At 57.3% G+C, this 25,644-nt stretch overlaps 9 protein-coding genes across 9 annotated transcripts; 3 read left to right on the forward strand and 6 right to left on the reverse strand.

The window, feature by feature from the left end:
* Positions 1-285: 285 nt before the first annotated feature.
* Positions 286-1,530, reverse strand: B0H64DRAFT_390098 (uncharacterized protein). Its single transcript, XM_062803375.1, has 2 exons — positions 1,188-1,530; positions 286-1,123 (listed from the first exon to the last, which is right to left on the reverse strand). The coding sequence occupies exons 1-2, from the start codon at positions 1,244-1,246 to the stop codon at positions 349-351; spliced, it is 834 nt and encodes a 277-aa protein (XP_062660210.1). The 5' UTR covers positions 1,247-1,530; the 3' UTR covers positions 286-348.
* A 1,015-nt stretch (positions 1,531-2,545) lies between these two features.
* B0H64DRAFT_356211 (uncharacterized protein) lies at positions 2,546-3,655 on the forward strand (the record flags this gene model as incomplete). The annotated part of the gene is made up of 2 exons (XM_062801587.1): positions 2,546-2,607; positions 2,686-3,655. 2 exons carry the CDS (start codon positions 2,546-2,548, stop codon positions 3,653-3,655), a joined length of 1,032 nt encoding a protein of 343 aa, XP_062660211.1.
* A 682-nt stretch (positions 3,656-4,337) lies between these two features.
* Positions 4,338-5,013, reverse strand: B0H64DRAFT_390100 (uncharacterized protein). Its single transcript, XM_062803376.1, has one exon. The coding sequence runs from the start codon at positions 4,886-4,888 to the stop codon at positions 4,355-4,357; it is 534 nt and encodes a 177-aa protein (XP_062660212.1). The 5' UTR covers positions 4,889-5,013; the 3' UTR covers positions 4,338-4,354.
* A 426-nt stretch (positions 5,014-5,439) lies between these two features.
* B0H64DRAFT_440203 (HotDog domain-containing protein) lies at positions 5,440-6,084 on the reverse strand (the record flags this gene model as incomplete). The annotated part of the gene is made up of 1 exon (XM_062806469.1): positions 5,440-6,084. The coding sequence occupies one exon, from the start codon at positions 6,082-6,084 to the stop codon at positions 5,440-5,442; it is 645 nt and encodes a 214-aa protein (XP_062660213.1).
* A 990-nt stretch (positions 6,085-7,074) lies between these two features.
* B0H64DRAFT_372139 (uncharacterized protein) lies at positions 7,075-8,094 on the forward strand (the record flags this gene model as incomplete). Its single annotated transcript, XM_062802211.1, has 3 exons — positions 7,075-7,737; positions 7,771-7,883; positions 7,956-8,094. 3 exons carry the CDS (start codon positions 7,075-7,077, stop codon positions 8,092-8,094), a joined length of 915 nt encoding a protein of 304 aa, XP_062660214.1.
* A 117-nt stretch (positions 8,095-8,211) lies between these two features.
* On the reverse strand, positions 8,212-9,960 carry B0H64DRAFT_390101 (uncharacterized protein). The gene is made up of 2 exons (XM_062803377.1): positions 9,336-9,960; positions 8,212-9,262 (listed from the first exon to the last, which is right to left on the reverse strand). The coding sequence occupies exons 1-2, from the start codon at positions 9,537-9,539 to the stop codon at positions 8,438-8,440; spliced, it is 1,029 nt and encodes a 342-aa protein (XP_062660215.1). The 5' UTR covers positions 9,540-9,960; the 3' UTR covers positions 8,212-8,437.
* A 2,531-nt stretch (positions 9,961-12,491) lies between these two features.
* On the reverse strand, positions 12,492-13,123 carry B0H64DRAFT_390102 (uncharacterized protein). The gene is made up of 2 exons (XM_062803378.1): positions 12,755-13,123; positions 12,492-12,672 (listed from the first exon to the last, which is right to left on the reverse strand). The coding sequence occupies exon 1, from the start codon at positions 13,042-13,044 to the stop codon at positions 12,796-12,798; it is 249 nt and encodes an 82-aa protein (XP_062660216.1). The 5' UTR covers positions 13,045-13,123; the 3' UTR covers positions 12,492-12,672; positions 12,755-12,795.
* A 5,594-nt stretch (positions 13,124-18,717) lies between these two features.
* Positions 18,718-19,988, forward strand: B0H64DRAFT_106861 (uncharacterized protein). Its single transcript, XM_062797739.1, has 2 exons — positions 18,718-19,069; positions 19,122-19,988. Exons 1-2 carry the CDS (start codon positions 18,964-18,966, stop codon positions 19,748-19,750), a joined length of 735 nt encoding a protein of 244 aa, XP_062660217.1. The 5' UTR covers positions 18,718-18,963; the 3' UTR covers positions 19,751-19,988.
* Positions 19,989-21,729: 1,741 nt separating this feature from the next.
* Positions 21,730-25,492, reverse strand: B0H64DRAFT_356218 (uncharacterized protein). Its single transcript, XM_062801588.1, has 2 exons — positions 24,888-25,492; positions 21,730-24,822 (listed from the first exon to the last, which is right to left on the reverse strand). The coding sequence occupies exons 1-2, from the start codon at positions 25,118-25,120 to the stop codon at positions 21,840-21,842; spliced, it is 3,216 nt and encodes a 1,071-aa protein (XP_062660218.1). The 5' UTR covers positions 25,121-25,492; the 3' UTR covers positions 21,730-21,839.
* Positions 25,493-25,644: the final 152 nt, after the last annotated feature.

The following is a 25,644-nucleotide window of genomic DNA, read 5'->3' on the forward strand; positions in this document are numbered from 1 at the left end:
CTTTCAAGTCGTTCCAAGTCATGTATGTTTTTGTTTGTTCCGCATATGTTCTTAATTCACTCAGCCTTGGTGGTGACACTTCTATGATTACTATCTGCTTAGGTAGGTAGTCGTCAACAGTGAACTATTGCCATGCAGTCGCATCAGCTCTGGCGTCCCGTCACCCGACTCACCCACTGCTTGGCAGTCAACATCCAATGTCTGTCATTCCTTTTCACTGAGGGGGTTGGGGTTATATATGGAGAATCACGTCCGTTCGAAGAGCCCGCCTGTTTGGCGGGGTTTGCATTCTTTGTGAGGGAGGTATCCTATCTATGCTATCATGTCACCTTTCAGTCTTTTTCGTCTTCATTCTTCAGTTCGCTCGAGGTCATCCGTTACCGTCTTCTGCCGCCGAAGCCAGCGAAGGCGATAGGCGTCTAGCTTTGGGAACCCTTTGGAGGCCAACTTCTCCGACAAGATCTTTTGCCACAAAAGCAGAATCGAATCACCCGGGCCCGGTTTGACCCCACGCGGTCCTGGTAGCGCGCAGGTGTACGCTCGGAGATCCGCTGCTGACGAGTCACTCGGATCAATCATCCCAAGCTGGACCCAGCTGCGGGGCGCATACCCAGCCCAGAGAAGGCCGGAAAAGCCGACAAAGTTGCCGTCCTTGTCCAACATGATGTTTTCAGCGCTCAGATTTCCGGGACCCAGCACTGTATCACAAGGATCCATCCCGGCATCTTTGCAATTCCGGGCCACCTCCTCCAGGGAGAGCACCTCGTCCCCCGCCGTGCCGATGTTGGCAAAGTGAGGATCGGGAGAGGCCTTTCTGTCCAAACCGCAGACTTTGCTCTCCGTGCACTGGGACATCTCTACGACCGCATCTACCACCTGGTCAGCCACGCGGGTGCAGATCCGCGTTACTTCGGCAACATGAACGGGAGACGTCGAGTCTTCGATCCACCCAACTCCGCCCCCGGCCACATCCATAATGGCGAACTCGAGAGCACGCCCTTGGACTTGGCCAATGATGGTGCACTCCCAACCATGGCGTGATGTGTGGTAGATGACCGGGGGCACATGAAACTTGGTGGGCCTAACAACCGTCAGGACATCGTGCGTCTCGCGTAGGGGCGTGGTACGCCGCTCCCAGCTGCCCTCGCGTGGGTTTACCACAATGCTAACAAAGGGTGCCCCCTCAGCCCAACGGAAGAAGGGGTAATCCTCTTCCGACTCCTTGTGGATTATATTGGCGTCGCATGGTCGGCGTTCACTATCTGGGACCATCTCCAACCGCTCGGGCTCCCAGACACCCCAGTAGTAGCCCTCGTGCTCCCATGAGGCCCTGAGCACCTTTCCCTCCAGCCGAGTGGCAAGGGGCTCGAGTGACCGTCTGAAGGTCCACACCGCAATCTTCCTCTCAACCACCTCCACCTGCGTGTTCTCAGTCTGATCCATGATCGGTCGATTACGTGATTCGTCGGTTACGTTGTGTAATTGGTGTGCTTTGCGTTGTTGATTTCTGTTTGTCTCTGTGTTATCCTGTAGCTGAGCTGATGATGAATGATACTATTCACCATCGTTAGCAGCGTGTCACTGGCCCATTAAATAGCTCTGAAGTTGTGACACCATGTGGTAGGCATCAAATGGCCAAGCGCGTGCCGTCCAACAAGCCTAGTGACAATGAACAGAAGAAGGAACTCCGCGGCACAAGTTCCAAGGGCGGCAAATCACAAGTGATATCACCCATAGACTTCCCAAATAGGTATTGAGTTGCTCGCTAGAGGATTGCTAACTTTGATGGTCTCCGTCAGTCAAAGACCCCGTTGTGTGTGAACAAGCGTTGCGGCGTGAACAAGCGTGGCAACTTGCCCTTCAGGCTTGTCGAGCACAAAGCCATTGCGGAAAATCGCTAATCGATGTCCGTGAGGGCCGAGCATCGTTCCCGCTGACGAAGCTACATCTAGTATAGCTGCATTTGGTACTCCCGAAAGTATCGAGTTCAGTTGACAGCCAGCGGCACAAAGGATACCAGAACCCAGCTCCGCTGAGGAAAACCACAGCCAGCGTATGTCTATGTCCTCGCAACAAGAGAGAAGCTCGAAGGCATCGTTGCTATGTGGCGGAAACTACCATTGGCGTGTAAAAATGGCCCCCAATCGACAACCGTGGAACGGTTTATCAGTGTGGTGGTAGTGCGGGGATGGTTAAATCCTACACGGCCGAGTTAATACATATCTGCCGTGGATCAGGTATTAATAACCAACGGAAAGCCGGAGGCAGGAGAATGCTTACTCCCCGTTTCGCTCTAGAATTAGATTGTTGCAGGACGTTCTAGAAGACTATCAATGACAGAAGTGTGTTTAAATATCCAACCCCATCCCTAGGTACTGGAGCACAGAGGCCTCTGCATATCACCTAGAATTGTGCTTCCAACCCATCCGGGGAACACAACACACCTAGCCTTTTGCCGCTCTTCTTTTGCCAAGTTACATCCAAGCGCTGAGACAAGATGAAGTGGCAGCGGGCAACCGGTATAGCAGCCAGCCTGGGTCTTTCCATGGCATACCCCGCGTCCCTCAAGATGTCGTGCTCTCAGCTGGTCCTAGACCGGCTCGACCCGTAAGCCCACCTTTTGTACACGGCTAGAACACTAACAAATGGCACGCCGCCGGGCATGGTGGCTAACCCGAGACCCAGCTTGGTCCAACCGGGCGTGACGGGCACGTCGCACCTCCACCAGATCGTCGGCGGCAACGCCTTCAACGCAACCATGGACCCGGCCGGCGGCCCGGCAGAACGGTCGACCTGCACCACGTGCACCTTCACCGACGACTTCTCCAACTACTGGACCGCCGCCATGTACTTCCAAGCCCGCAACGGCTCCTACAAGCGCGTCAAGCAGCTCGGCGCCCTGTTCCACGAAGAGGCCCGCGGCGGCGGCATGACCATCTACTACTTCCCGCAGTTCATCGAGCCCGAAAAAGTCAAGATCCGCGCCTTCGCGTCCGGCTTCCGCATGCAGATCGGCCACCCGGACCTCACCACGCCGGCGGTACCCCCCCTCGCGACCGAAGCCGGCGAGCCGAGCCCGCTGCACGGCATCACCTACACATGCCTACTGCGCGACGACACGCGCTTCACCAACCTCAGCTTCGCCTTCCCGGCGGGCCCCTGCCCGGAGGGTATCCTCACTACGCTGTCCTTCCCGCCCTGCTGGGACGGCCGCAGCCTCGACAGCGCCGACCACCGCAGCCACGTGGCCTACCCGGCCGCCGGCGCCGACTACCACCAGGGCGCCACCTGCCCGCCCTCCCACCCGGTCAACATCCCGCAGGTCGCGCTCGAGATCCGCTGGGATACCCGCCCGTTCAACGACCCGGACCTGTGGCCGGTTGAGGAGGGGCGCCAGCCGTTCGTGTGGAGCTTTGGCGACCGCGTGGGCTACGGTCACCATGCGGATTATCTGTTTGGCTGGCGCGGGGATGCCCTCTCCCGCACGTTTGACCGCGACTGCTCGAGCAATGACCAGCTCTGTAATTTGCCGGTGCAGACCATCTCCGAGGCGAACGAGTGTGCGCTGCAGCGGGAGGTGGAGGAGGAGGTGGATGGGTGGATGGATACGATGCCGGGTGGGGTGGTGGCGCGGGACTGGGTGGCTTCGGGTTGATTTGGGTATGGTTGGAGTGATGGGCTAGGAGGGAATGGGGAGTGGGAGATGTGGGAGGTGGAATGGAAGGCTGGGTTTAACCCCTTTTTCCGGCCCCTTGTTTTCTCGACCCCCTTTTTCTCAGCCCCTATTTTCCCAGCCCCTTTTTTCTAGCCTCTATCCTCTCAACCCCTTTTTATCAGCCTCTTTCCTCTCAGCCTCTATTTTCTCAGCCCCCTTTTCTCTCAGCCTCTGTTTTCTAGCCGCTTTTTCCTCCTAAGCCCCTCACTACTCCCTCCCCATCTAGGCTACATCATTGCTCTTTTCTCACAGGACATTCACTAACGGTCGGTATCTTTCTGTAATGAATGTAGTACGTCAACTCATCCTACACAATTTCCGTCTGAACCATTGACACGCTGACCTCTAATTGCGATGTTGTTTACGATACTTACGAACCCTCGTGACACAGCGGTCAGTGGCCGAGCCCAATGGCATAGAAATCCCACGTTCGATCCCAACTCCACGGGTCTGTCCTGTTGTTCAAATCTTGCCTGTTGTCTCGAGCTCGTTTGTATGTGACAATATGCAATTGCTACTTGACCCACAATTGCGATGTTGTTTTTGCGACAGAACCACCGCCTTCTCTCCCCCTACTTCCCCCCGTCCGCCAATTCCAAACAAATCACCCCTTTTCTCAAACCCCCAACAACCCCTCGCTCAACCCGCCAGCCCATCCGCCAACATGGCATCAATCAACAAACAATGCCTCTCCGCATTCGTCTCGCTCATCTCATCATCATAGTTCAACCCATACGGCCAAATATGCCCGCCACCACAATTGATCTTGGCCCCCTGCCCATCCCACGACTGCAGCAGCCGCGTCGCGCCGGGCCAGTTGTTGGCGGCACACCGGTCATCGAAGGCGCGCGTCTGGCCGATGCCCAGCGTGTGCGAGATCTCGTGCAGGGCGGTGCGCTCGTTCATGTAGGCGCGGTTGGAGCCGAACCGGATGTTGCCGTTGAAGTTGCCGTCCGCCGTCGCCACCGACGGCTCGTACTGCACCGTCAGCGCCTTGCTGGCCCGCGGCGCCAGCCGGTTGTACCGCGCCACCGCCTGCGTCATGGCCGATTGGATCCGCTGGTAGGCGTCGTTCTGGTCCGCGCTCGGGTTGCCGGCCCGCTGCAGGCTGAAGGTGAGTGCGGCGCTGCCGAGGGTCGTGAATACCCAGAGGAGGGTGAGGAGGACGCGCATGGTGGCGGCTGTGGGGGGGTTGGTTGTGGGTGTGGTTAGGTGGTGGTGGTGTCCACAGAAGTTGGTCTGCTCGAGGTCTCTTTATACTTTGGAGGATCCCGGCTGGCTTGCGGAATGATTGGTACCGAGTCGGCATTAACACAAGGTGCTCTCACACCAACCGAACCTGGATTCGTGGAAATTCAGGGGAGTTGGCTGCTTTAGGCTAATACCCCGACTGCCGTGGCGGTTTTGTTTCGTGCGCGTCCGGGTTCTGGGGTGCATGAAATCGGGGTGGCATTGGCGATGGAGATGGGTTGTACTCGGTGTTGACCTTCCGGCTGGGCAACGTCTGGTTATGAATTGGTTGGATTTGTTTACATAGCCACCAGTCAATGCTCTCTCTAAGACCCTGACACTGTTAAAAAATGAAACGCAGACAACTCTAATATGTCTAACAACAAACCGTTGTATCCCCACCCCTGAACTCCGTTTTATCTCACCCCATGATAATGCATGATGCAACCCCCCTTACCCTCCCCAACAACCCAAACCCAACCCAAAAAGAAAGCCTACAACATCGACCTCGGCGTCACAAACAACGACTCCGCCCTCGCCAGCACCACCCCCCCTTCCTCCTGCACATCCGCCTCCAACCAAAACTTCCTCCCCTCCCTCTTCACCACCCGCGCGGTAACCAGCACCACGGCCGGCTTCTGCACAGTCCCGGTGCGGGCGGGCTTGACGAAGCGTATGTTCTGGTAGACGGTCATGACGGGCACGTCCTGCGGCAGCAGGCCGTGGTCCTGGTTGGCGACGAACAGCTGGCCGACCGTCTCGTCCATCAGGGTGCCGACGATGCCGCCGTGGCAGACGCCCGCCCAGCCGTTGAGCATGGGGCCGAGCGCGATCAGGGCCCGGAGCCGGCTGATGAGCGGCTCCGGGCCCAGCGGGCCTTTGGGGTCGGCGACGACGTGCGCGGATGGGGGCGCGTGGAAGTTGACCAGCGCTGGGATGGCCCCCGGCGCGTTGAGCGTGTGGGAGAAGAAGACGTCCCCGGGGGCGTTGCGGCGGCGCTGCGAGAGGGATGGGCGGATGACTGGTGTGGGGGTGTCTGAGAGGTGGGAGGCGCACCAGGGGATGGCTTGGAAGAAGGCTAGTTGTTGGTCGATTTCGGCCACGTTGGCTTGTTGTTGTTGTGGTTGTTGGAGGGCCATCTTGGCGGCTGAGGGGGGTGATTAAGGGGGTTGATGCGTTTGAAATGACTTTGAACCTTTGGCGAGGACTCGGATGACTCGGAGAACTCGGAGAACTCGGAGTTGAAAAGAGGAAATGGGGGTTTGAGCTTCAAACTTTGAAGTGTAGCCAAGTGCAGCCATCTTGCTTTTTAATTCATTTCTATTTCGTTTTTGGGGGGGCATGAGTTGTTGGGCTCTTGGCCTCGGGTATCAAGGCTGCGGCGGTGAATGAGTGAAACCCATGGGTGGAAATGTCTCGGTTTTAGTTGTCTTGGGAGGTGCTTGTAATGCAATCGGAGTTGTGTCTTCCACTTATTAGCTACAAATGCCCGCTTGGCGCCAGCGAAGATCCCGCAGGGGGCTCCGTCAATCTTGCCGACTCGGGCTTCCACAAATAGGAGTTCATCGTTTGGGGCTTGGCGTCTGGATATGGAAGTGAGTGCCCGGCGACAACTCCATGTGTTGTTCCTCGACGACTTCGTCCACAGTACGAAAAATAGGTAGGTAACTCGGTAATCACTTTGTATATAGGTAGTTATTACCCGGAAAGAGGGATGGAAGGGAAAATATAAACAGAGAAACAAGAAGGGATTTCGAAGGAAAATATCAAGATCCAGGCAAGGAAAAAAAGCTGATGGTAAGGAAGAAAAGGACTGATAGGAAGACGGAAAACGAAGATTACCTACATTGTATGCATCTAGTTTGAGGACTTGTTCGGATTGCAGCTCCGTTTGTCGTTCCGATTGTTTGCAGTCCTAGTGTTCAAAGAACAAAAAATTGTTTGACGGCTGTGTGGGGGCCAAACAGGCCGGCTGCCACCAGAACTAACTCACGGGGTATTCTTTGTCTTTGACTAAGGGGCTCCTCCCATTTATTAGTATTTTTTAGTGTACGCGCGATCGCCGACATGATCCCACCCACATCGATCAGGCAATGACTAATACACCTTCACGAGAAAACGACAACAAAATGTCTTACTTTGAGACAATCACAGACATTGCTGCCTTCGAGGGCCAGCGTAGCGCGGGGGCCAAGCACATCAACCAGTGGAAGGACATCCCGCACGGCAGCAAATGGTCGGCCACCGAGCTCCGTGCGGCACGCCTCCTAGTCCGCAAGGGAACAAATGAGTCAAACCACATGTTACCCGCCCTTCGGAGTGGGTTTGAGAAGGGCATGGAGGACGCTCGTAACCAGGAAAAGATTCAGGACCTCTTAGAGGGGCTTGACTATCTGGATCCGGATCTTACCTCGACAGAGGACTGTCACCGATATGGAACAGGTCTCAGGAACCTGTGGGCTGACCTAGCGCACTATGGCGACATTGATGGGGTCGACAACCCCGGCTACGTCGTTCCGTCCTCCGTCTCTAAGCTCAACGCGGAACAAGCCACGGTCAGGATCGCGTCATCCTTCATCCAGACCGTCGTGTGGTCTTGCCCGCCGCAACACGATACGTACCGTGGTGTTAAACCCGCCCACTTGGTCGATTTCTCGCAACTGCCCCTCGAACTGGCCGCGCGGACCGGCACCGGGGCAAAGATGCGCGCTACCGCCGACAGCCAGCTAATCTCGTATAGACTCGGCGGAAACAACGTCTACAACCGCGACCACATGCATTGCCCGGCTCTCGTCGCAACTAGGAACTAGTTCGATGTCGTCAAGGATGGGCTGCCGGTGGTGACGGACAGCATCCTCGGCCAGCTAACGTGCGAGGCCCTGGCGCTGCGTCTCAGCCTGACGGCCCGAGCGGGCGAAGATGATCGGCCAGATGAGGAGTAAGTAATAACCCCTTGGTAGCTGTCCCCCCACCGTGAGTGTGCAAGTAACTAACACATGTGACTTGCTAGTGTCTTTGTCATCGCGGCTGCGGGAAAATACATGCGTTTCCTCCAATTCAAAATCTCGGACGCTTACGTCTCAGAGCTGGTTGCTGGCGACGGAGAGAGAGAGATGACGAACTTTGTCGAGCTCTGGGCTACGCCGTAGTTTGACCTCAAGAGTCCGGCCGGCCGCGGCAACGCGGTGGATAACGTTGTAGCCTTGGTCCTTCGACAGCCGGGGAACCTGTAAATCGCTTTGCGAAGCGTATTAGTGAAGTAATCAGCGGCTGACGTCCTCTATTTACGATTATCATCCTTGTGCTAGTGATCCTAAAACAGTGGCAGGATATTGAGTCACTCCAAGCCCTGAAAGCAAAGACGCGAACCGACCGCCTCCACGTGATTGAGAAAATGTCCAAATATGATTAATGCACCACCCATATGTACTGTACTGATGGGGAAAATGTACAAAATATGATTAATACAGGCCCTCCTGGGCTCCGTCCGCCTCACCCCAGCGGGAACTTCCCAATCGCGCCGTCCTCACCGCCATCAAACAACGAGTTTGTCCCGTCCAGGGCAGCAAAGTGGTCCGCATACCTCAGCCCCTTCCTCCGCTCCGCCTCGACCCTCTTCCAATCCCACTCGATATCCCCCTCCAGCCCCTCCAAATCCCCCAGGTCCTCAGGCGTGCCCGTGCCCGTCTCACCCCCGGTCCACCCTTCACCCGGCCTCTCGGGCAGCAGCTTAGACGCCTCGATCACCAGCGCGGGGTGCACCGTAAACCGGCCCAGCTTGAACACGTACTTGCTCACCGCCGTCGCAATGACGTACTTGCCAAAGTCCTCCGGCAGCTTCCCGTTCTCCGCCCCCGCCCTCCTCTTCCCCTTGCCGCTCCACCCCCCGTTCGGGCGCACCTTGCCCTTGATCACAAAATGCGTCACGATATACAGCCACTTGCGGTCCCACGCCAGCAGCCGGCTCCACATCTCGTACCCCTGCAGCGGCGCGATCTCCTTGCGGAAGCTGCAGAACACCGCGCCCAGCCCGACCCCGAGGCTGCCCTTGACCACGGCCCCCTGCTTGTCGCGCACGAGTTTGTTGGTCGCGTTGGCTCCGATGATGGGTAAACCCGGGCCGAGGAGGTGGGTCACCAGGTGCGAGCGGCTCACGTCCAGGTCGGCGAAGTAGGTCGAGTTGCTCTTGTGGATGTTGTAGTCGGTCTCGAGGAGGGACGTGCGCGAGGAGGTGATGCTGTATTGGAAGAGCGCGCGCTGCGGGAGGGTCTTGGGTCGGCGGAGCGCGTGGTAGATGAAGGAGTGGAAGACGCGGACCTGGGGGGAAAAGGGGGGGTTAGTTTCGAGGATGACGGGTGGAAGGGGTTGGTGGGGTGGTGGCTTTGCGTACAGTCCATGCTAGAGGCATGCTCTTCCAGTTGAGCAGGATGAAGAAGGTGAGCAGGATCCGGCTTGTGCGGCCGGGTCCAGTGAGGAAGTGCTTCAGCAGCGTGCGCCAGTCGACGTGCATCGCGCGATGCCCTGCATACGCGGTGATGGCCGCGCTCATCGGCAGGAACACCGGGTAGAAGAGGGCGAGCGTGCCGACCGCCATCTTGGCTGGTTTTTTGTTCTTTTTCTTTCCCCTTTCCAAGTCGCGATCCGATCAAGGTTTCTTGTTCCCCTCGGCGGAAGCGCGACGCGCACCAAAAACGCGATTTCGCAAAGCGCCCAGCAAAAAAAACGGCAAAAACAACCACCCAGAGCAGCGCGCTGCGACCGAAGCAAAAAAGAGTGCTGCCGCACTTGGCGAGAAAGAATGACGACGAGTCTGCACCAGGAACAGGCATTGTGTCGGGTAGATCGGCTCACGTTTATACCGACATATTTTCCTGTTGAGACCCGAGTGCGTGGGTGGGTTCCTCAATCGCAGTGGGGGTGTTTCAGGGGGTTTCGGATGTTGGCGCCAGTCCCGGGTGTCAGCAGAGAGAGACAGTCGACGCCGAAAAGCTTGTGAACACCGCGTTCGGGATCCGAGAGGGGCGTGCCACGCTTCACGTCGATCCAACCGAGGATCCCGCCAAGCCTTCAGGAACCAGCTGAAAGTCAGACGAGTCAGACGAGTCAGCCGAGGTCCGGAGTTGGTAATCTCCGAACTCCGAACTCCAGAACTCCAAACGACACATGGGACCTAATTGTCCATCCTTGTAGGGTTCGACAGGGTTAGGGTTGTTACCTCGCAACCAAACACCGCCAGAGTCAACAACAGCCCCTGAACGGCATGGTCTTCTTTTAAACTGACCTAACTATCTATTTTCGTCACTTTGAGTGGCCGTCTGAAACCCCTCCGCGCCGCTCCAAAAGCTCTAGTAATGTAAGAGGCCAAGCAAATCTGAAAATTTATCATTGTAGACGTCAAGTCTCGGATCACTAAAAAGAGAAAACCGGCTCCCGTTGGCGAACAAGTCGAAACGGGTGGTAGACACACCTACCATTTCCTGTAAACTCAATGGGTACCAAGGCCCAGACGGTTCAATACTGAAGATCCAGGCCGCTCTCGTTAAAGTCCGAAACTCGGCGTTCTTCGTTTGGTCTTTCTCGGCGCGTGCCCATCTAAGCGGTCTGACATTATCCAATTATCTCAATGGTAAACTCGGGACTCCGACGGCTAGGTAGCTCTGGGCGGGTTTTGGCCTTTAGCCTTGTGGCAGTAAACCTGGATGGTTAGGAGGTAGAAGACTTCTGTCAAAGTTATGCGCATTTCCCTCAGACATCAAATAATAGGTAGGTACCTACCTGAATTACCTCGCCCATTGCGAGTTGTCGCATAAAAAGCTCCTAAAATTCAGTGTTATCACAGAATAGGAATGTGAGCACACTGAGTTCAGTCACGACCGTGCTACTGTCATACGGTAACCAGTCAAACCCATTGCTTGAATGTCGACACCCTGTCTCCAAAACAGTCAGTACTGCTTCTATATCGATCCTCGCACCCGCAGGCTCCCCATCTGGTGTTGACCATGCTCGGTGGAATCAGACACCCTCCCTCCTCCTCCTTCTATGTTCTCACTCTAACTGATCACTACGAACTTAGTCAACAACCTCCCCTTTCCAAAGTCCTCGTCTCCAACCTTGGGTAAGAGGCAACCGTACAAACCGTTCGTGCAAATTGTCGTGTTCATATCTATATTACAACCCGTCAATACCACGCTTTGGCAGTCACCTGAAAGGTTACCTCTACGCTAGCCGAAACATCTCAACGCTCTTGATCCTCTCAGGGCGGCCAATACCTACTGCAAGCCGAGATGAGCAAGGCGGCTTTCGAGTGTAGAGGAGGCTCCTCTAGTCCCTATACTTCCAGGGCTTCGACGTAATCAAGATTGACGTCGTGTCCAAATAGTAATAGGTACCCACCTAAGGTCTTCCGCCGAATTCATTATTACGCCTCTTTTTCAAAAACATCACGTTATGCGTCCAACAACAATAGCCTCCAATCCACCCACCTTCGCCCCGTTGCATGAACCAACTTCGTATCGCCATTTACTCGGATGTGCCACCGTTGGCGGTCCTCGTACCGACCCCTTCCACTCGCCCGGTTTTCAGTCGGACCCCCTTATCGCACTGACTACCCCAGAGACACCTATCATTAGTACGCCCAAATATTTCCCAACCTCATCACCAACTCGCAGGACAAAGCCATGGCCGTCCTCGGAACGTGCGACCAGAAAGACTGCAACAATATGACCGCCGATCGGGGGCCCGATGACCTCGATTTCGATGGGGATTGAGGGGGTTGGTGAGTCCGGGAGTGGTGGGAGACTAAACCGTCGTTGCCACATCGCTGTGTTTTCTTCAAGCGTGCGAATCTGTTAAGGAAGCTTAACAACCCCGGCTACAACACAAGATGATAACCGCTAACCGAAACACTGTGGCTTACGAGGTTACCTACACACTTCGACGGTCACTGAATCATCGAGATCATTATTCACCGTTCGTCCGGTCTACTGGGACTGCGGCCGCGGTTTCCACTTAAGGGAAGTCTTTGTCGAACTGTGAACACGCACCACGGTGTGTATTGATACGGTGGAGCGAGGATCTACTTGTGGGTGGGACAAAGTAGGCCGGTATCAGACTACAGTACACTATCTTCCGAACGAGAGCAAGCTCACTGTCCATATATATTCACCCGCCCACTGATCATTACGGAGAGCTTGCCAGCCCCTGGATGCCACGCCGTCCACCTATGATTGTCAAACGGTAAGTGTTGCTGATTCTGCTTTTTGAACGATAAGTAATAGACTATGCTTCTAAGTGTCTTGTTATTAGCATCCTCAAGCTCAACCATATTGAGTTTAGATACTCTCTTGTGGCTGATGATTGTATGTGTGTCAGTAGCACCCACCGAAGCCCGGGGAACCTACCGACCATGGCTTATCACTTCACTAGGGACACGGAGACGATAATTAATGGCCACAGCCGCACCGAACTCACCCTCACAAGAGCCGGGTAGATATCAACGTCACGCCCGCATAGGGCAACAGTTGATATCAGGGAGTGCGAGTACAGAAATGAGTCGGTTTATTGCAACCTTATTGCCGAAGTCGCCGCGGCCTTTCTAAGCAGGTTCGTTTGGGATTCGTGGAAGGACTATATGTACACGCCATGATGCTCAGAAACAGCTCCAGTAAAACAGACGCCTTTCCCGGGTTTCTTCGTGCGAGGGGCTCGAATGATCGGGTGACTCTCCGCTGAAGTTAAGCAGACGCGGGGCCTTCATGTTAGCAGTCACAAGACGGACTCTTGGGGGGGGGGGGAGGGGGGGGAACAAACTAGCTCACAGCCCCCGGCGTCAACCAGCATTCACAGAGTACCTAAACTGAACGCCTCACCGTACCAAAACACCACCAACCCAACCAAGGCACCAAACACCCCATGATCAGCCTCTTCCTCCCCGAACAACCTCCACCCAGCCCAACACTTGTCACTACCCGCGACCGATCCGACAGCCCAAACAACCCAAGGCTCCAACCAAAACGTAAAAGCGCCACCCCCCACAACCAAAGCCACCCACCTACCAATCCCACGCCCACAATAAACGCCGACACGCGTCCCGGCAGCATGTAGCGGGGAAGGGGACGAAGCAGCAAGCAAGCAAGCAAGCAAGCAAGAAAAACTACAGGTAGGTAGGTAGTCAGAATCCACAAGGAAGGAAGGGAAGGAATTCCATCCCCTTGTACATTTCCAATCAATCAATCAATCCCGCAGGACGGAGTACATAGAGAAGTAGAAACGGGAGATGGGTGTCTGCCTACCCTGCCAACCTACCAAAACCTAACCTGAGGTGGGACCCACCGGGCCGCGAGATCGGGCCTGCCGCAGTTGACGCCCGGTCGGAGGCGGTGACGGGGGGCGGATTCTCCGCCTGGTTGGCGGGGCAGAGGCGGGATGTTGACCTTGTGACTGCGGTGAGGCAGAGTGTGGTGGTGGGTTCTGAGGAGGGGGTTGGAAGGGGAGGGGAGGAATTGGTTTGTTTGATGCTAAGGATACCAGGTAGTTACATGTTTGGGCGGGTCGGCTGTATCATGTAACGGTGACGAGAGAGTAAGTAGGTGCCGCAGAATGAAAGGCGTGGTATGGGATGTGTTGCGGGGGCGTTTTGAGTGTCTCTCTCCGCCACGCCAGTGTCAAAAAGCCACGGTTTAGTGACACTGGACAACTTGAATTACCTCCCTTCTGCTAGTATCAACTGACACGGCAGATAGTCCCCAGTTTTGATTACGTTTTAGGAGGTGAGAGAGACGAGTACATGCAGGCTGGCTGAGACGAGATCATTCGACGTCTTGTCTCAACAAGGCTGCCCCCCCGAGAGCCTGGGATTCAGGAACAACACCCCGTTGCCCCTTGCTACTTCTCGGTCCCTCACCTCGCCCTCGCCAACCGGCATCACGAGGCGAACCACCCTCTGCCACGTAATGTAGCAAACTTTGCAGCCGAGTCTCAGGGCGAGCTCTCTAGGCTCCGCTGCCGTAGGTAGACGTCGAGCAAACCAAGAAACCCCATGCGAGCAGTTATCTCGGTGGGAAGGCTCCTTCTAGAAACCCCAGCCATTCCCCGCCACGGTCTCGGCCTCGGCCCCAGCCAGCGGCATCACCCACTCATCGCCGTCGCAGCTCCGTTTTACAAGGAACCTGGCAGGGTACCAGTACAAAGTGTGCTACATCATATGTGAAGCCTGTTCAAGAGGATTTACGTGCATGCCTAGAGCCCAGCCAAGCCCGCTTGTTGGCGTCTGTCGCTTGTCGACGGATCCAAAGACCCAGTATCTGATCTGCGCGAAGGAGCCAACTGCATAGACGCTCGGCTCCGCCGCCCCGGGATTGGGCCTTCGGGGAGTCCGCCTGTTGGGACTGCCTCCGCTAGGGCCCGTTTGGATGAGTAAACGCGTGCGGGCAAGACACTTTCCCCACCGCAGCCGGCTTGGCCTCGTTGCGGACAAACTGCCTCGTCGAGGACAACAGATGGGCCCTGTCAGGAGTGACGTGGCTATCAGATCATTCCGGCATTGCCCAAGTAAGGGTCACATCTCCGTCAAGCCGTTGGTTCAACGTCGCCGGTCAGTTGTCAACTTGTCACCCAACGGCACCGGGACTGCAGAAGCAATTCGTCATGTGAAAAGCCAAATGGGTCGCTGCAGCCCAGCGGTGCTACAGCCATCCCGGGAGGGGCTGCCATGCTCTCGTCAGCAGAAGCAACAAAGGGCGTTGTTATCCGCGTCCAGAAGAGGCATGGAACTTCTGGCGGGAGGAACGAAGCATGACGGCGGGTGGGTCGGCTATCGAGTCGATAGTCGCGCCAACGGACCAATCTCTGCCGTTTCCTGCCGCAGGCATGCATGTTGGGTGGTCGTCCGCATGCGGGTGGAAAGTTCCCTCGGCTCACGAGAGACGCGGCAGCAAGGGCACTCACCGCCGTGGAAGGATCCGGTAGCCGCGGCGATTCTTGCGCAGGAAACCCCCAGTCAGGCTGTTGGCCCGCGGAGATGGCGGTCGCGGCTGTCCGGCAAACGTCCTCATGGTTGTCCGGATGGGGATCGGGAGACGACAAAGCCGGGGAGGGGGAGGGGAGCAATAACTGCAGCCCACGCGCTTCTAAGCGCCGGATGCACCGCTCGCGCGGCCCCCATTGGCCGGCCTTGCGCCACCAGATCGCACACGCACAGGAGCGGGGATCCTGTGCAGCCATTGACACGCGACGAAGAGATTGCAATATTGATCGCCTGCTCGAAGAGTCGAACTTTGATCTTGGTCATTCCGGCCGCCCGTCGGGCCACTGCTGCTGCCAAGGTGCCAGTTGCCGACCCGTGGAGAGGGTTACACGGCGTTCGCGAAATATTGTGCGTATTTCTGGCTGCTGCCGCTTGGGGAAGGCCGTTTGCTGCCGCTCAATGGAATAATAATATCCGGTGCGTAATTACTGGTGCGGCACGCCCGCTTTGTTTGTTTTGATCCATCCAGTTGAGTTTTGGTGGGATCCCATGGCGAGCGCGAGATACTGTGTAAGGAGTAAGTAACTCGGCGTACTTCAGACTGCGTCCCAAACAACCTCGTGCCTCGCTCGCCGATCCAGGACTGCACCGAAGCTCTCGCGACCGACCAGGGGGGTGATCTTGGATGGCAATTTGTTCCGACCTCTGCGGGTTCGCGGCGCAGTCCATGGATCCGAGCTCGGGCCGCTCAGAGAAGTCCGCCGCTTGGAGCGGTTCCCCCCTCCAGATCCAGACGAAGACCAATGGGTCAGTGCACGCGGGGGAGTGGGTGGCTGGTCGGATTTCAACATATCCTTTCGAAATTGAATGAGAAATCCGGCGAACCTTGAAATGCGGGATTTAGGGTCCAGGAGGTCTTGTTCCAGTTGCAATCAGCCGGTGCACGTGGTGACCGGCGATGCTGGTTGTTTTTTGAGTTGTGGTCTGTGCGATGTGTTTCCAGGGGCTTCATATGTACGGCACACAGACAGAACACAGACTTGAAACGAAACAGGAGCGTGAGGCGATTTGGCGATTGTTTCGAGAATGCTGGTGCCGATCAACACAAACCCACCGATCTCGGTGGTACCAACGTCCTGGGAGCCTCATGAGTTTGTTTCGGTTGGTGTCTTGGTTGGTGTCTTTTGCGCATCACCGGGGAAGCAGGGTCAAGGCGCAAGGGGCTTGCTTCGGGGAGCAGCAAGAGGGATGGCGCAGTTGTGCGGGTTCGTCTCGAGTTGGCCTGGTGGTCTCTGCCACGTGCGGGCCGTGGGAGCTTGGGGTCGGTTCTGGAAGCCAAGATTTTGGCGATAGCGGCAGCCCTAGCTATTTTGAGCAGTGTTGGTGAAGATCAGTCACGATCGACTCCCGTTCTTGGCATGGAAGCCGGCAATCCACGTCAACGGGATTCTGAAGACTCGGGCGATGTTCGTTGATTGATGCCATGATCATCTCAACTTGGTCCAACCCAGGTTCGACCCATCCCTAACGACCATGGCAATGGATTGGTACCTGACAGGAGGTACCGCAAGGATGAGCCGTGTATTCTTCCTTCCTCTCTCCCCGGATGCAGGCAGGGCCTTGTGTCATCTCATGTACAAATGCTGGGTCGCTCTGCACATCACCATGATCCATCGGGAAGATCATAACTGTGAGACAATAACATCCAGGGCGGCCATCCATCTCGCATTCAATGTTTCAAAGCTTGTTGAGTTTCGAGTTTTGCGAAAAAGAAATTGAAATACTTGCCAGGTTGAGGGTGCTCCTTCCTGCGGGAGCTTGGTCTCAGCCAGCTGCAGGCGGACCTCCTGTCAGCAGCACGGGCCAAACCAACAGTGGGTCTCGTCTGAATTGTGCAGGTGGTGCCGGGTGTCGGGTCTGTGCCTGGAGCATTCCGTCAGTTGCCAAGGGAGGTCAACTTTCCAAAACTGCACGACTTCCACGGAGGTTGAATTGGGGCGTCCCTTCCAGGCAACCCCCCCCATCAAAAATCGAGATTTTACACATGGAACGGAATCACCCACTGGCACGTTTCATGAGCCCTGACAAGATCTGTTTCTCCGTCTGTCGGTTCTTCCCAGATAAATTGCGAAGCTCGCAAGCGAGACCCGATCACACCATGCCAAAAAGAAACAAGCTTCCTTCCCACTCGGCTGGTCGGCCACTGGGACACCTGAAAAATACGCCAAGCAGCCAAGCCAGATGAGTTAGCCGCGCACTCACTGGTATTCCATGGAGGGTGCAGCGCGCTGCTGCAACGGTCTTGCTGTCTTTCCCACCGAACCTTGAGTTTGCACTACCGTAACTCCAGCCACCCTAGCTTGACCACCAACCAAACCGGCATCAAAAACGGACACGCGGGCCATCGCCACCTGAGTCTCAAACAGCCGTGCCTCAGGTCGATGCATGTTGGTTCCTGGGCATGACGGACGCAGCAGCGCAAGTGAATTGATGGATGGATGGATGGATGGATGGATGGATGGGTTGATGCTTGCTTCACAACACCACGTCATCAACCTACGCAGCACTGCGAGTAGTAGTCGGAGGAGACGGTGAAGACCTGCCACGGCAACTCAAAGCCGAGAGAAGCCACAGAGCTTCCAGTGTTGCCGCCGCCTTCACCAAGCGAAGACCCCTCATTTCACTCACCGCAGCAGACAACCGCTCCCAAGTTTTACTTGTCCCCAGTGAGGCCCGTTGTCGAGGCCAAGCGCCTGCAGCGCAACCCTATGAGAGCCGGGCGTGAGCGCGGGCCAGCGATCGGAATCGCCCCGCCTTCTCGGCTCCCCGTCCCATCGTCTCCCAGATTCGCCATGGCAGATTCGTATTAACGCCGTCTGTTAAGCAATTTGTCCGGACAGTGGCGTCGACGTCCGGGAATACGGCAAGCAAGTAACCAAACTGGCTCAATCTCCATTCCGCCCGCACGAGGCAAATTGCAATACGGAGCTTGCTCAGCCGAATTCTTTGTGCAGCTCCATCACAAAAAACGAAACTGCAGCTTTCTCTCCTTCAAACAACTAGCACATCACGAGCATGCCTCTGCTTGGCAAATGTCGGGCACGCTGAAGACCGAGGACGTGGGTACAGACGGACAGACCTCAACATCGTCCACAGTATTCGTAGCCTCGAGGTTGCAGTATTGATGAAGCCCCTGCCATCCCAGCCATCCCACCGTCCCACCCACCCTTGCTCGACCCCTGTTCCCCTCGACGCAGCGGCCATCAGGGATCTCGTGCCTTAATAAACGGCTCCCGCCTGCCGCCGCTCGTGTCAGGGCACCCCTGTCTTCCCCAGCCAACAGGAAGCTTCTCTCGAGACCAAAGATGGCTCCGAGTACGTACCCCGTGCCGCTCCCGTACCATTGACTGTCTTCCTCCTCCCCACGGCTTCGCTCCGTGAGGCTTTTGGCATCGCTTCCGTGTGGCCTTCCGCGGAAACGTCTTTCGGCTGCGCTTTGTCTGTCCCGAGTGAGTGTTTGCGCAGCGAAGCTATGTACCGCTACATGGTACGCAGGGGTCATGCCACCCCCTTCCCCCCCCCCCCCCCGTGTTTTTGCGCTCTGCTGTCTTGGGGGTTTCGATACCCTTCTCCTCGTGCAGCATGTGGGCGCACCAGGAGCACAGAACACAACCCTGCAGGTTCTTTGACTTCCCTCGCATTCCTGTGCCCTTCTCCTGCTGCTCAACCTCACCCATCCTGGTCAGCTTCCGGTGCCGTCGACTACTGCGGTCCAGCAAGCCACCGCTAGCCTCTTTGATCGTTGGATCTCAACCCTGCCGCCTCCCACGAGTCGACCCTACCACTCGGGAAAGATATAAGGACTCTTCATCCCACCAGCTTCATCCCAACCTCACACTCCACACACAGCTCGACTTCCATCGCCTCTTCTGTCTTGTTCCTTTCTTTTCTGTATTGGTCCACTTCTATACTTCAGTAAAGGCTACTTTCCAGACGTCAACGAACCTCCCTTCCACATATTTTAACCTCCTCAAAGAGACATCAACCCAGCATCATGGTTTCTGCTACAACAGTACTCTTTGCTGCCCTGGCGGCAGTGGTGTCTGCTGCTCCCGGGTGCAGGCCACCCCTTAAATATACCCTCCCCAAGATCGGAGGAGGTGAGTTTGCCACTAGACACACCCGCGAATACCGACGACTAACGAGGTCCAGGCGAGGAGCTTGCCGCGCCGGCCGCCGGCCTCGTGGTCAAGAAGATTGCTCTCGGCCACGGCATCCAAAACTACACCTGCGAATCGTCCACGGCCGAGAGCGCTGCAACTGGCGCCGTCGCCATGCTCTACGATGTCACGAGCTTCTATCCGGGAACAAGAAACAGCGGCATCAGGCCGGATCTCTGGGATAACCTGCCCGCCAATCTGCTCTGGAGCAAGCCCGTCCCGCTCAACAAGCTCCCCGGTTCCGAATATGGAGCCGACCCGGACACGCCCTTCCCCGACCCCACCGACTTGAGCGTCGAAGGCGTGCCCGCTGCCAAGTTCCTCGGCCACCACGTCTTCGACATCAACAGCATCCCCGTGTTCGACCTCTCCGCGGCTGGCCTCACGGCGGCTGTCAAGAAGATCGACGGGAAGACCGCGCCCAAGAACGCCGACAAGGGCATCATCGGCACCGGCGCCGTCGCATGGCTGCAGCTCGACGACAACGGTGAGGGTCACTCCCAGGGCGTGAGCTCCGTCTTCCGTGTCATCACCGCCGGCGGTGCTGCCGAGCCCTGCTCGGTCGCTGGTGCCGGTGTTCAGAGCGTGCCATACGCCACCTACTACTGGTTCTTCGGGTAAACGCCCATGATGGGGGAGCCCGATTTTGAGTCTGCGCCCGAGCGGCGTGGGAAAAGGCACATGACGCGGCACGCGTTGGTTGATATTGGGGCCAAGAACGGATTTGGGGTTGCCGACGAGGCGGGTGCGGGAACCCCTTACTGTGCCGCCATCCCAACCCTCGATTCGGGACGCCACTCAGGCTTATTTTTATCCAACCACCCAACACCTCTTGATCATCTCATGCTCGCCATCATCCACCACACCAACTCACCATCGACTCAGACGCCATCTCAAGCACCTACACACACACACACACACACACACACACACACACACGCATCACACACCTTCTCTTCATCCGCTCCTTCATCCAACCATGCTTTTGTTTGGCAAAGATCTGCCCTTTTTATTCCCGGCATGGCTTTTGGTACACAGTACGCCTGTCCGGTTCTCGCTCGGATATACCCTCTCTTTTACAGCATGAGGCATCAGTAATGATAGGATTCGGAAGTCAATGGGTATCTATGGGCCGGCGTTTATTATTTGGAAAATACTGTTGGGTTTTAGTTTTTTGTTCTTGCATAGAGGGTTGTTGTATACGGGAATACAACATTTACTGTTCAGCCTACTTCGTTCGTGCCTGTGTATGCATCCAAACAGAACTTGCTTGTGGCTACGACCATTCAGACAGGGCCATCATCCACGCCTGCGGTCTTGAGACAGCTAAGATCAGGGCAGCCAACACTGTAAACCTCGGTCGTCTGGATACCCTGCAGACCACAAAACAACCAATTCACCGTCTGCCAGGCCCTCAACGAACTGACATCCACCCCAACTCCAGCCGAAGCAACCCGTCCCTCACCGCCCCCCAGCCAGATCCCCCCTCACCGCTTGCCTGCCGTGCCTAACACCATGCATCGAACCCGTGCCGCGGCCACACACCCAGCCCCCACAAGAAAGAAAGCAAAAGGTGGGGAGGGGAAATGAGGACCTCAAACCCCCAACACAACCACCTGCCCAAAGGAAGAAAGAGGCCCAAAACATAATTAGCAGCTGTTCTCTGCCGCGAGGCGCCGTATCACTGCTGACCAGCCCGGGCCGTATGTGTCTTTGTCGTCGTCTATAAATCCGGCAGCAGTGCCCAAAATACCACGGGGCAGTCTTATTCCCGACCCTTGGTTGGAGTGGCGGGGATTAACGCGCGGGGGTGAGGTGCCATAAGCCCGTTGCCAGAATCCGTCCGAGTCATGGTTCGGGATGTTGTTGGCAGTGGTGCCAAAGGGAGGTGGACTGGAGGGACAAGGAAAACCGGTAGGTCGGCTGAGAGGGCAAGTGTAGGTGAGTGGGATGGGTCAGTTCGTACAAAGTACCTTCAAACTACCTTGAAGAACCCGGCACTTTGCTGTTGATCCAAGTAAGAACAGCTCAGCCTGTCCTTGTCATGGATCGTCGTGCCCGCTGAGCGGTCACTATCTATCAACCCCTGCCTGGTGCCTCAAACAACAACTCAATACACCAGCTCCAGCACACGGCAAATAATCCAAAGGAACTCATTGTAAGTTTTATTTAAACACAGCTGCGAGAAATACATGGTATGTAGAATCTAAAAGCGGCAAATGGCAAAACGCCAACCCGGCCGACCCAAACGGTAGATGGAGAAAACAGCAAGCCGCAACCTGTGTACACACAAAACAAAACGCCGCCGCTTCTTCAACCATGTCCCATCACCATCCCGTCTCCTCATGCGCCCGTCTGATATCGTCAGGTCTCCCACCATGCCCGTCCGGGATCACACCGTCTTTTCATGAGCCCGTCTAATCCCGCATACCCAACCAACCCACCGACTTGCTCCTCTCCAACAGAGATCAAACCCACCCATCCCAAACCGGCCCATCTAATCCCTCGTCACCCCCCCATGACACCATCCTACTGTAGCCCATCGTTTCCCAACCCAGATCAACCAGCCCAGATCAACCTAACCGAGGCCAACCAACCCACCCCAGCCCTCCCTATATAAACCCAGCAAGCAAGCAAACCACTCAATCCACCACCTCCCCAACCAAACCACCCACACCAACCCCCCCAGGGAACCAAACCACACTCCATCTCAGTACCCTCCCTGCCCATAAACCGCCCCAAACTGCCCACCCCCACCCGCAGCAGCATACCCCCCCGCATTATGCCTCCGACTGGACCTGCCCGTGCCAATATCAATCTGCCTCAGCTCCTCCTCCAACGATATATTCCCTCCCCCACCCCCACCACCACCACCCATACCGCCTCCCCCTCCACCATACCCATACCCATCATGCCCATACCCATACCTATCCCCCTCACCCCCATACCCCTGCTGCCCCCCATGATGATGATGATGATGATGATACCCATCATCAATCCCACTGCCCGCCCGCCTCGCCACACTGCTGCTATGCAACTGCAACGCACCACTCATCCCACCGCCATTCGCAGACGGGGCCGACGACGACGGCGGCGGCGGTAGCGCAAGCGGGACCTTGGCGGGGATGGGCGGGGGCCCTCCGCCGCTTACGCTGCCGCCGCTGCGGCTGTACTGGTGGCTGCGTCCCGGGCTCCGGCCGGGGCTGTGGCCGCGGTGTTGGCTGGGGTTGCTGCTGTGGCCGTACGAATGGGCGTGGCGCTGGCTGCCGGGGGAGGTGCCGTAGACGCCGCTGCTGCTGCCCGAGTGGGAGTGGGCGTGGTAGGGGGCGTGGTTTTCGGCGCCGGTGGCGTAGTCGAACGTCGCGGCGCGCGGGATGCCCCGCGGGGCGGTGAAGTTGTCCATGTGCGCCGGGATTGGTGCGAGCGGGGCCGGTTCCATCCCGTGCCCGCTGCTGCCGCTGCTCTTGCGCAGGACGCGGCTCTCGCTGGGGCTGCTGCCCCGCCCTGGTGCTGGTGCGCCGATCGCGCCCGACATCATCGGTACGATGGCGGACGTCGACTGGCGGTAGGCGGCCTTCTTTTGCAGGCGGTTTCGTCCCGTCGCCGTTGCCGTGGTGATGGGTTCGACGTGGTCTGTCATGCCGCCCGAGAAGGTGACGGCTGATGACGAGGGGGCAGCCGGGAGCATGGATTGTGTGCGGCCCGCGACGCGCAGGGGGCGACGACCCGAAGAGGGCACGGGTTGTGGACCGGCGAGTGAAGGGCGGGCGGGCGCGGCCGTCGGCTGCTTCGGTTCGGGCTCGGGTGCCCAGGTCTCCATGGGGAGGTGATCGGAGGGATCAACTTCGCGGCCATCATGGGTGATGATCTTGCCAGTGGCCTCGCTGTAGTCAGCACGGGAGGAGGCTGCATCTTTGACAGCGGCCGAGGATGTGTTGGGGTTCAACGCTTCGTACGAGTCGGGGCCGAAGGGGATGCCAGACATCTGATGGCTTTCCACCGGTGGGCGCGGGCTGACCGACTTGCGCCGAATGGTGTGCTGGTGATGTGGGTTCGGGCTTGGGTCGCGCGGCGGGTTGGGAGAGTAGGCGCGCGACTTGATGACCACGTTGACGCTCGATGTCGACGGCCCGTTGCTGTACATAACAGGGTTCCTACCATGGACGGATGCGGCGTTGTATGGGACAACGGTACCATCGTGGGCGTAACCATCGTTCATGGTTCTTCCACGTGGCGGCGTTTCTACCAGGGCTTGCTGTGCGTATCCGCGGGGCTGATTTGACTGTCTCCTGTCCTGGCTGACCCGCTCTGGGACTTCCTGGGCGATGTTTGGGTCGATGCCCGGAACAAGCGATGCCGGTACTGGAGATACCGGGAACCCGTGCGAGGTGTCGTCAAGCTCGCCCCGGTACGTCAGCGCTTTTTGGGTCGAGTGGGCGCTGTGCAACGGTAGGGAAGGCTCCGAGTGCCTGCCATAGTTTGGCGCATAGTCTGGCGACTCTCTCTGTGGGATCTCGGGCGCAACCATCGGATAGCCGTTCGCACCCTGGTGTCTTGGGTCCTGCGGATATTGCGCTGACTCACTGCTGCTCCTCCCTGAAAGAGCGAGCGGCGCAGGACTAGCTGTCATGTCGTAGTCCCGCTCGAGGTGGGGCTGCGACTGTGATTGAGGCTGCAGCTGCGGCCAGCGGCCCGAGGTCCTCCTCGGGTTGCTCATGGACTCGGGTGACTCGGGCACATCCTCGACAGTGGCCTGCATAGTTCTGTGTTGTTCGTAACCGGCATCGTAAGAATAATGCCGGGGTGGCTGGCCCGGGTCCGCCTTGGAGTACTGGGAGCCGGGGAGACCAGCAGGAGCGGTGTCGAATGCCTTGTATGTCGGCCTTCCGGGGTAGCTTCCTGAGACTGAATTCCGGTGGGCTTCGCTCCTCAGCACATCCTGTCGCATGGTTGGTGGCGTCGCCTGGAACGCCGCGTTCATCGAAGGGTTGCTTCCAGTCCTGCTCCTGTGGGCGGGGGGCGGGGGCGGCCGGTCATCGGCGACAGGTCTCTGGTCGTTCAGCGGTGGAAACTCGTATGATTCCTGGCGGTCATACGCCGGCTGCTGTCGGTGTGGGCTGTAGCCCTGGTCGTGCTGAGCCGCGTGCTGCTCGGGCCTCTCAGGCGTCCGGTACTGGTTAGGCGCTTCGGCGCGGCGAGGCGGAGTCCCGAGCTCTCTGCCCTGGTCCGGTTGCTGGTAGTACTCCGGTTGTTGGTGAGGGACGGGAGCGGGATTCGGCTGAGGTCGAGGCGGCGTCTCACCCTGCTCTGGTACAGGCGACGGCGGAGCTGGGGATTTTCCAGTGATGGGGTCCGAGGGCAACGGGCGGCGCTTAGGCACCGGCCTCGGCCCGGCGGCGGCTGGAGCTGGTTCGACCTCGGTTTGGGGTGGCGGTTTCGCCTTCACCACGGGCCTCTCTGGCTTAGGACGGTTGTCGTAGTACGTGATCTCGATGCGGACCTCGCCGGCGTACTTGCCCCGACACGCAAGTTGGTGCCATTGGTCGCTCTGACCCCCGCCACCCACCACAATGTCGCGCAGATCAATCCAGGCCTCTCCGATCAGCTCTGTCCTCTTGTCGTCGTTGAATACCGAAACCTTAAGCTGGTAGTAATCGGGCGAGTCGTGGACGGTAAATCGGAGTTCCTGGTCCCTGCAACCGGATCGCTCGGTCAGTAGGGGGTTCAGAGTGATGGGAAGAGCGCGGTTGGCACTTACCATTTCGGGGTTTGGCCGCCACGGATATCGGTTGTGGTCTTCTTTGCTTCTTTCCCTAAGCGGGCCGCACAGTAGGGGTCTTGCTTCCCGATCGTCTTGCGGTTCGGCAGGTTCTTTGCTCGGTCGACTACCAACACCAATGTGCCAATCTCGGGCCCGTCGGCGCTCATGTCGGAAAAGATGCCGGCCGTGTGCATCCCGTTGAGTGGGTGAGTTTTCGACTTGGTCGTCATTTTATCTGTGTTGCCGCGCGGGGCTACACCATGACCCGGCGTCGCAGTAATTTGGGAGAGGTGGGAGGTCGCCGGATGGGGTAACGTTAGTTGAATGGATTGTTTACTTTGGAGTCAGAGCTAAGGTTAGTTGGGCCGTTACCCCGCCGTCGCTCAAATTGGAACAAGAAACAAAAAAGAAGACTCGGAATATGCAGTTAGCTGGCGACAGATAAAGGAACGAAGTGGCCTATCCAACACTAAAAACGCAAAGAGAAAGGCGCCGAGTTCGTTTTGAGATGAAAGCATCCGAAATCAGCTGGGTGCTGGTCGCAGGGAGCGCACAGGTGCAGATGGCAGCATGCAAGTGGGATCCAATGGCCCTGCTTGTTGACGTGCGCCAGGGGAAGCCAGCAGCCAAGGTTAGGTGGTTCGCGTCCACAGTGGCTGGGTGTGGGAGGCATTGCGCGTCGCAAATCAGGGCAGCGGGATTCGGTGGCTGGCATGCGAAAGCGATGGCGCAAATGCGCGAGGCTGGGCCATTG

Source organism: Chaetomium fimeti, assembly GCF_033439085.1.
Source record: "Chaetomium fimeti strain CBS 168.71 chromosome Unknown B0H64scaffold_3, whole genome shotgun sequence".
Taxonomy (NCBI): domain Eukaryota; kingdom Fungi; phylum Ascomycota; class Sordariomycetes; order Sordariales; family Chaetomiaceae; genus Chaetomium; species Chaetomium fimeti.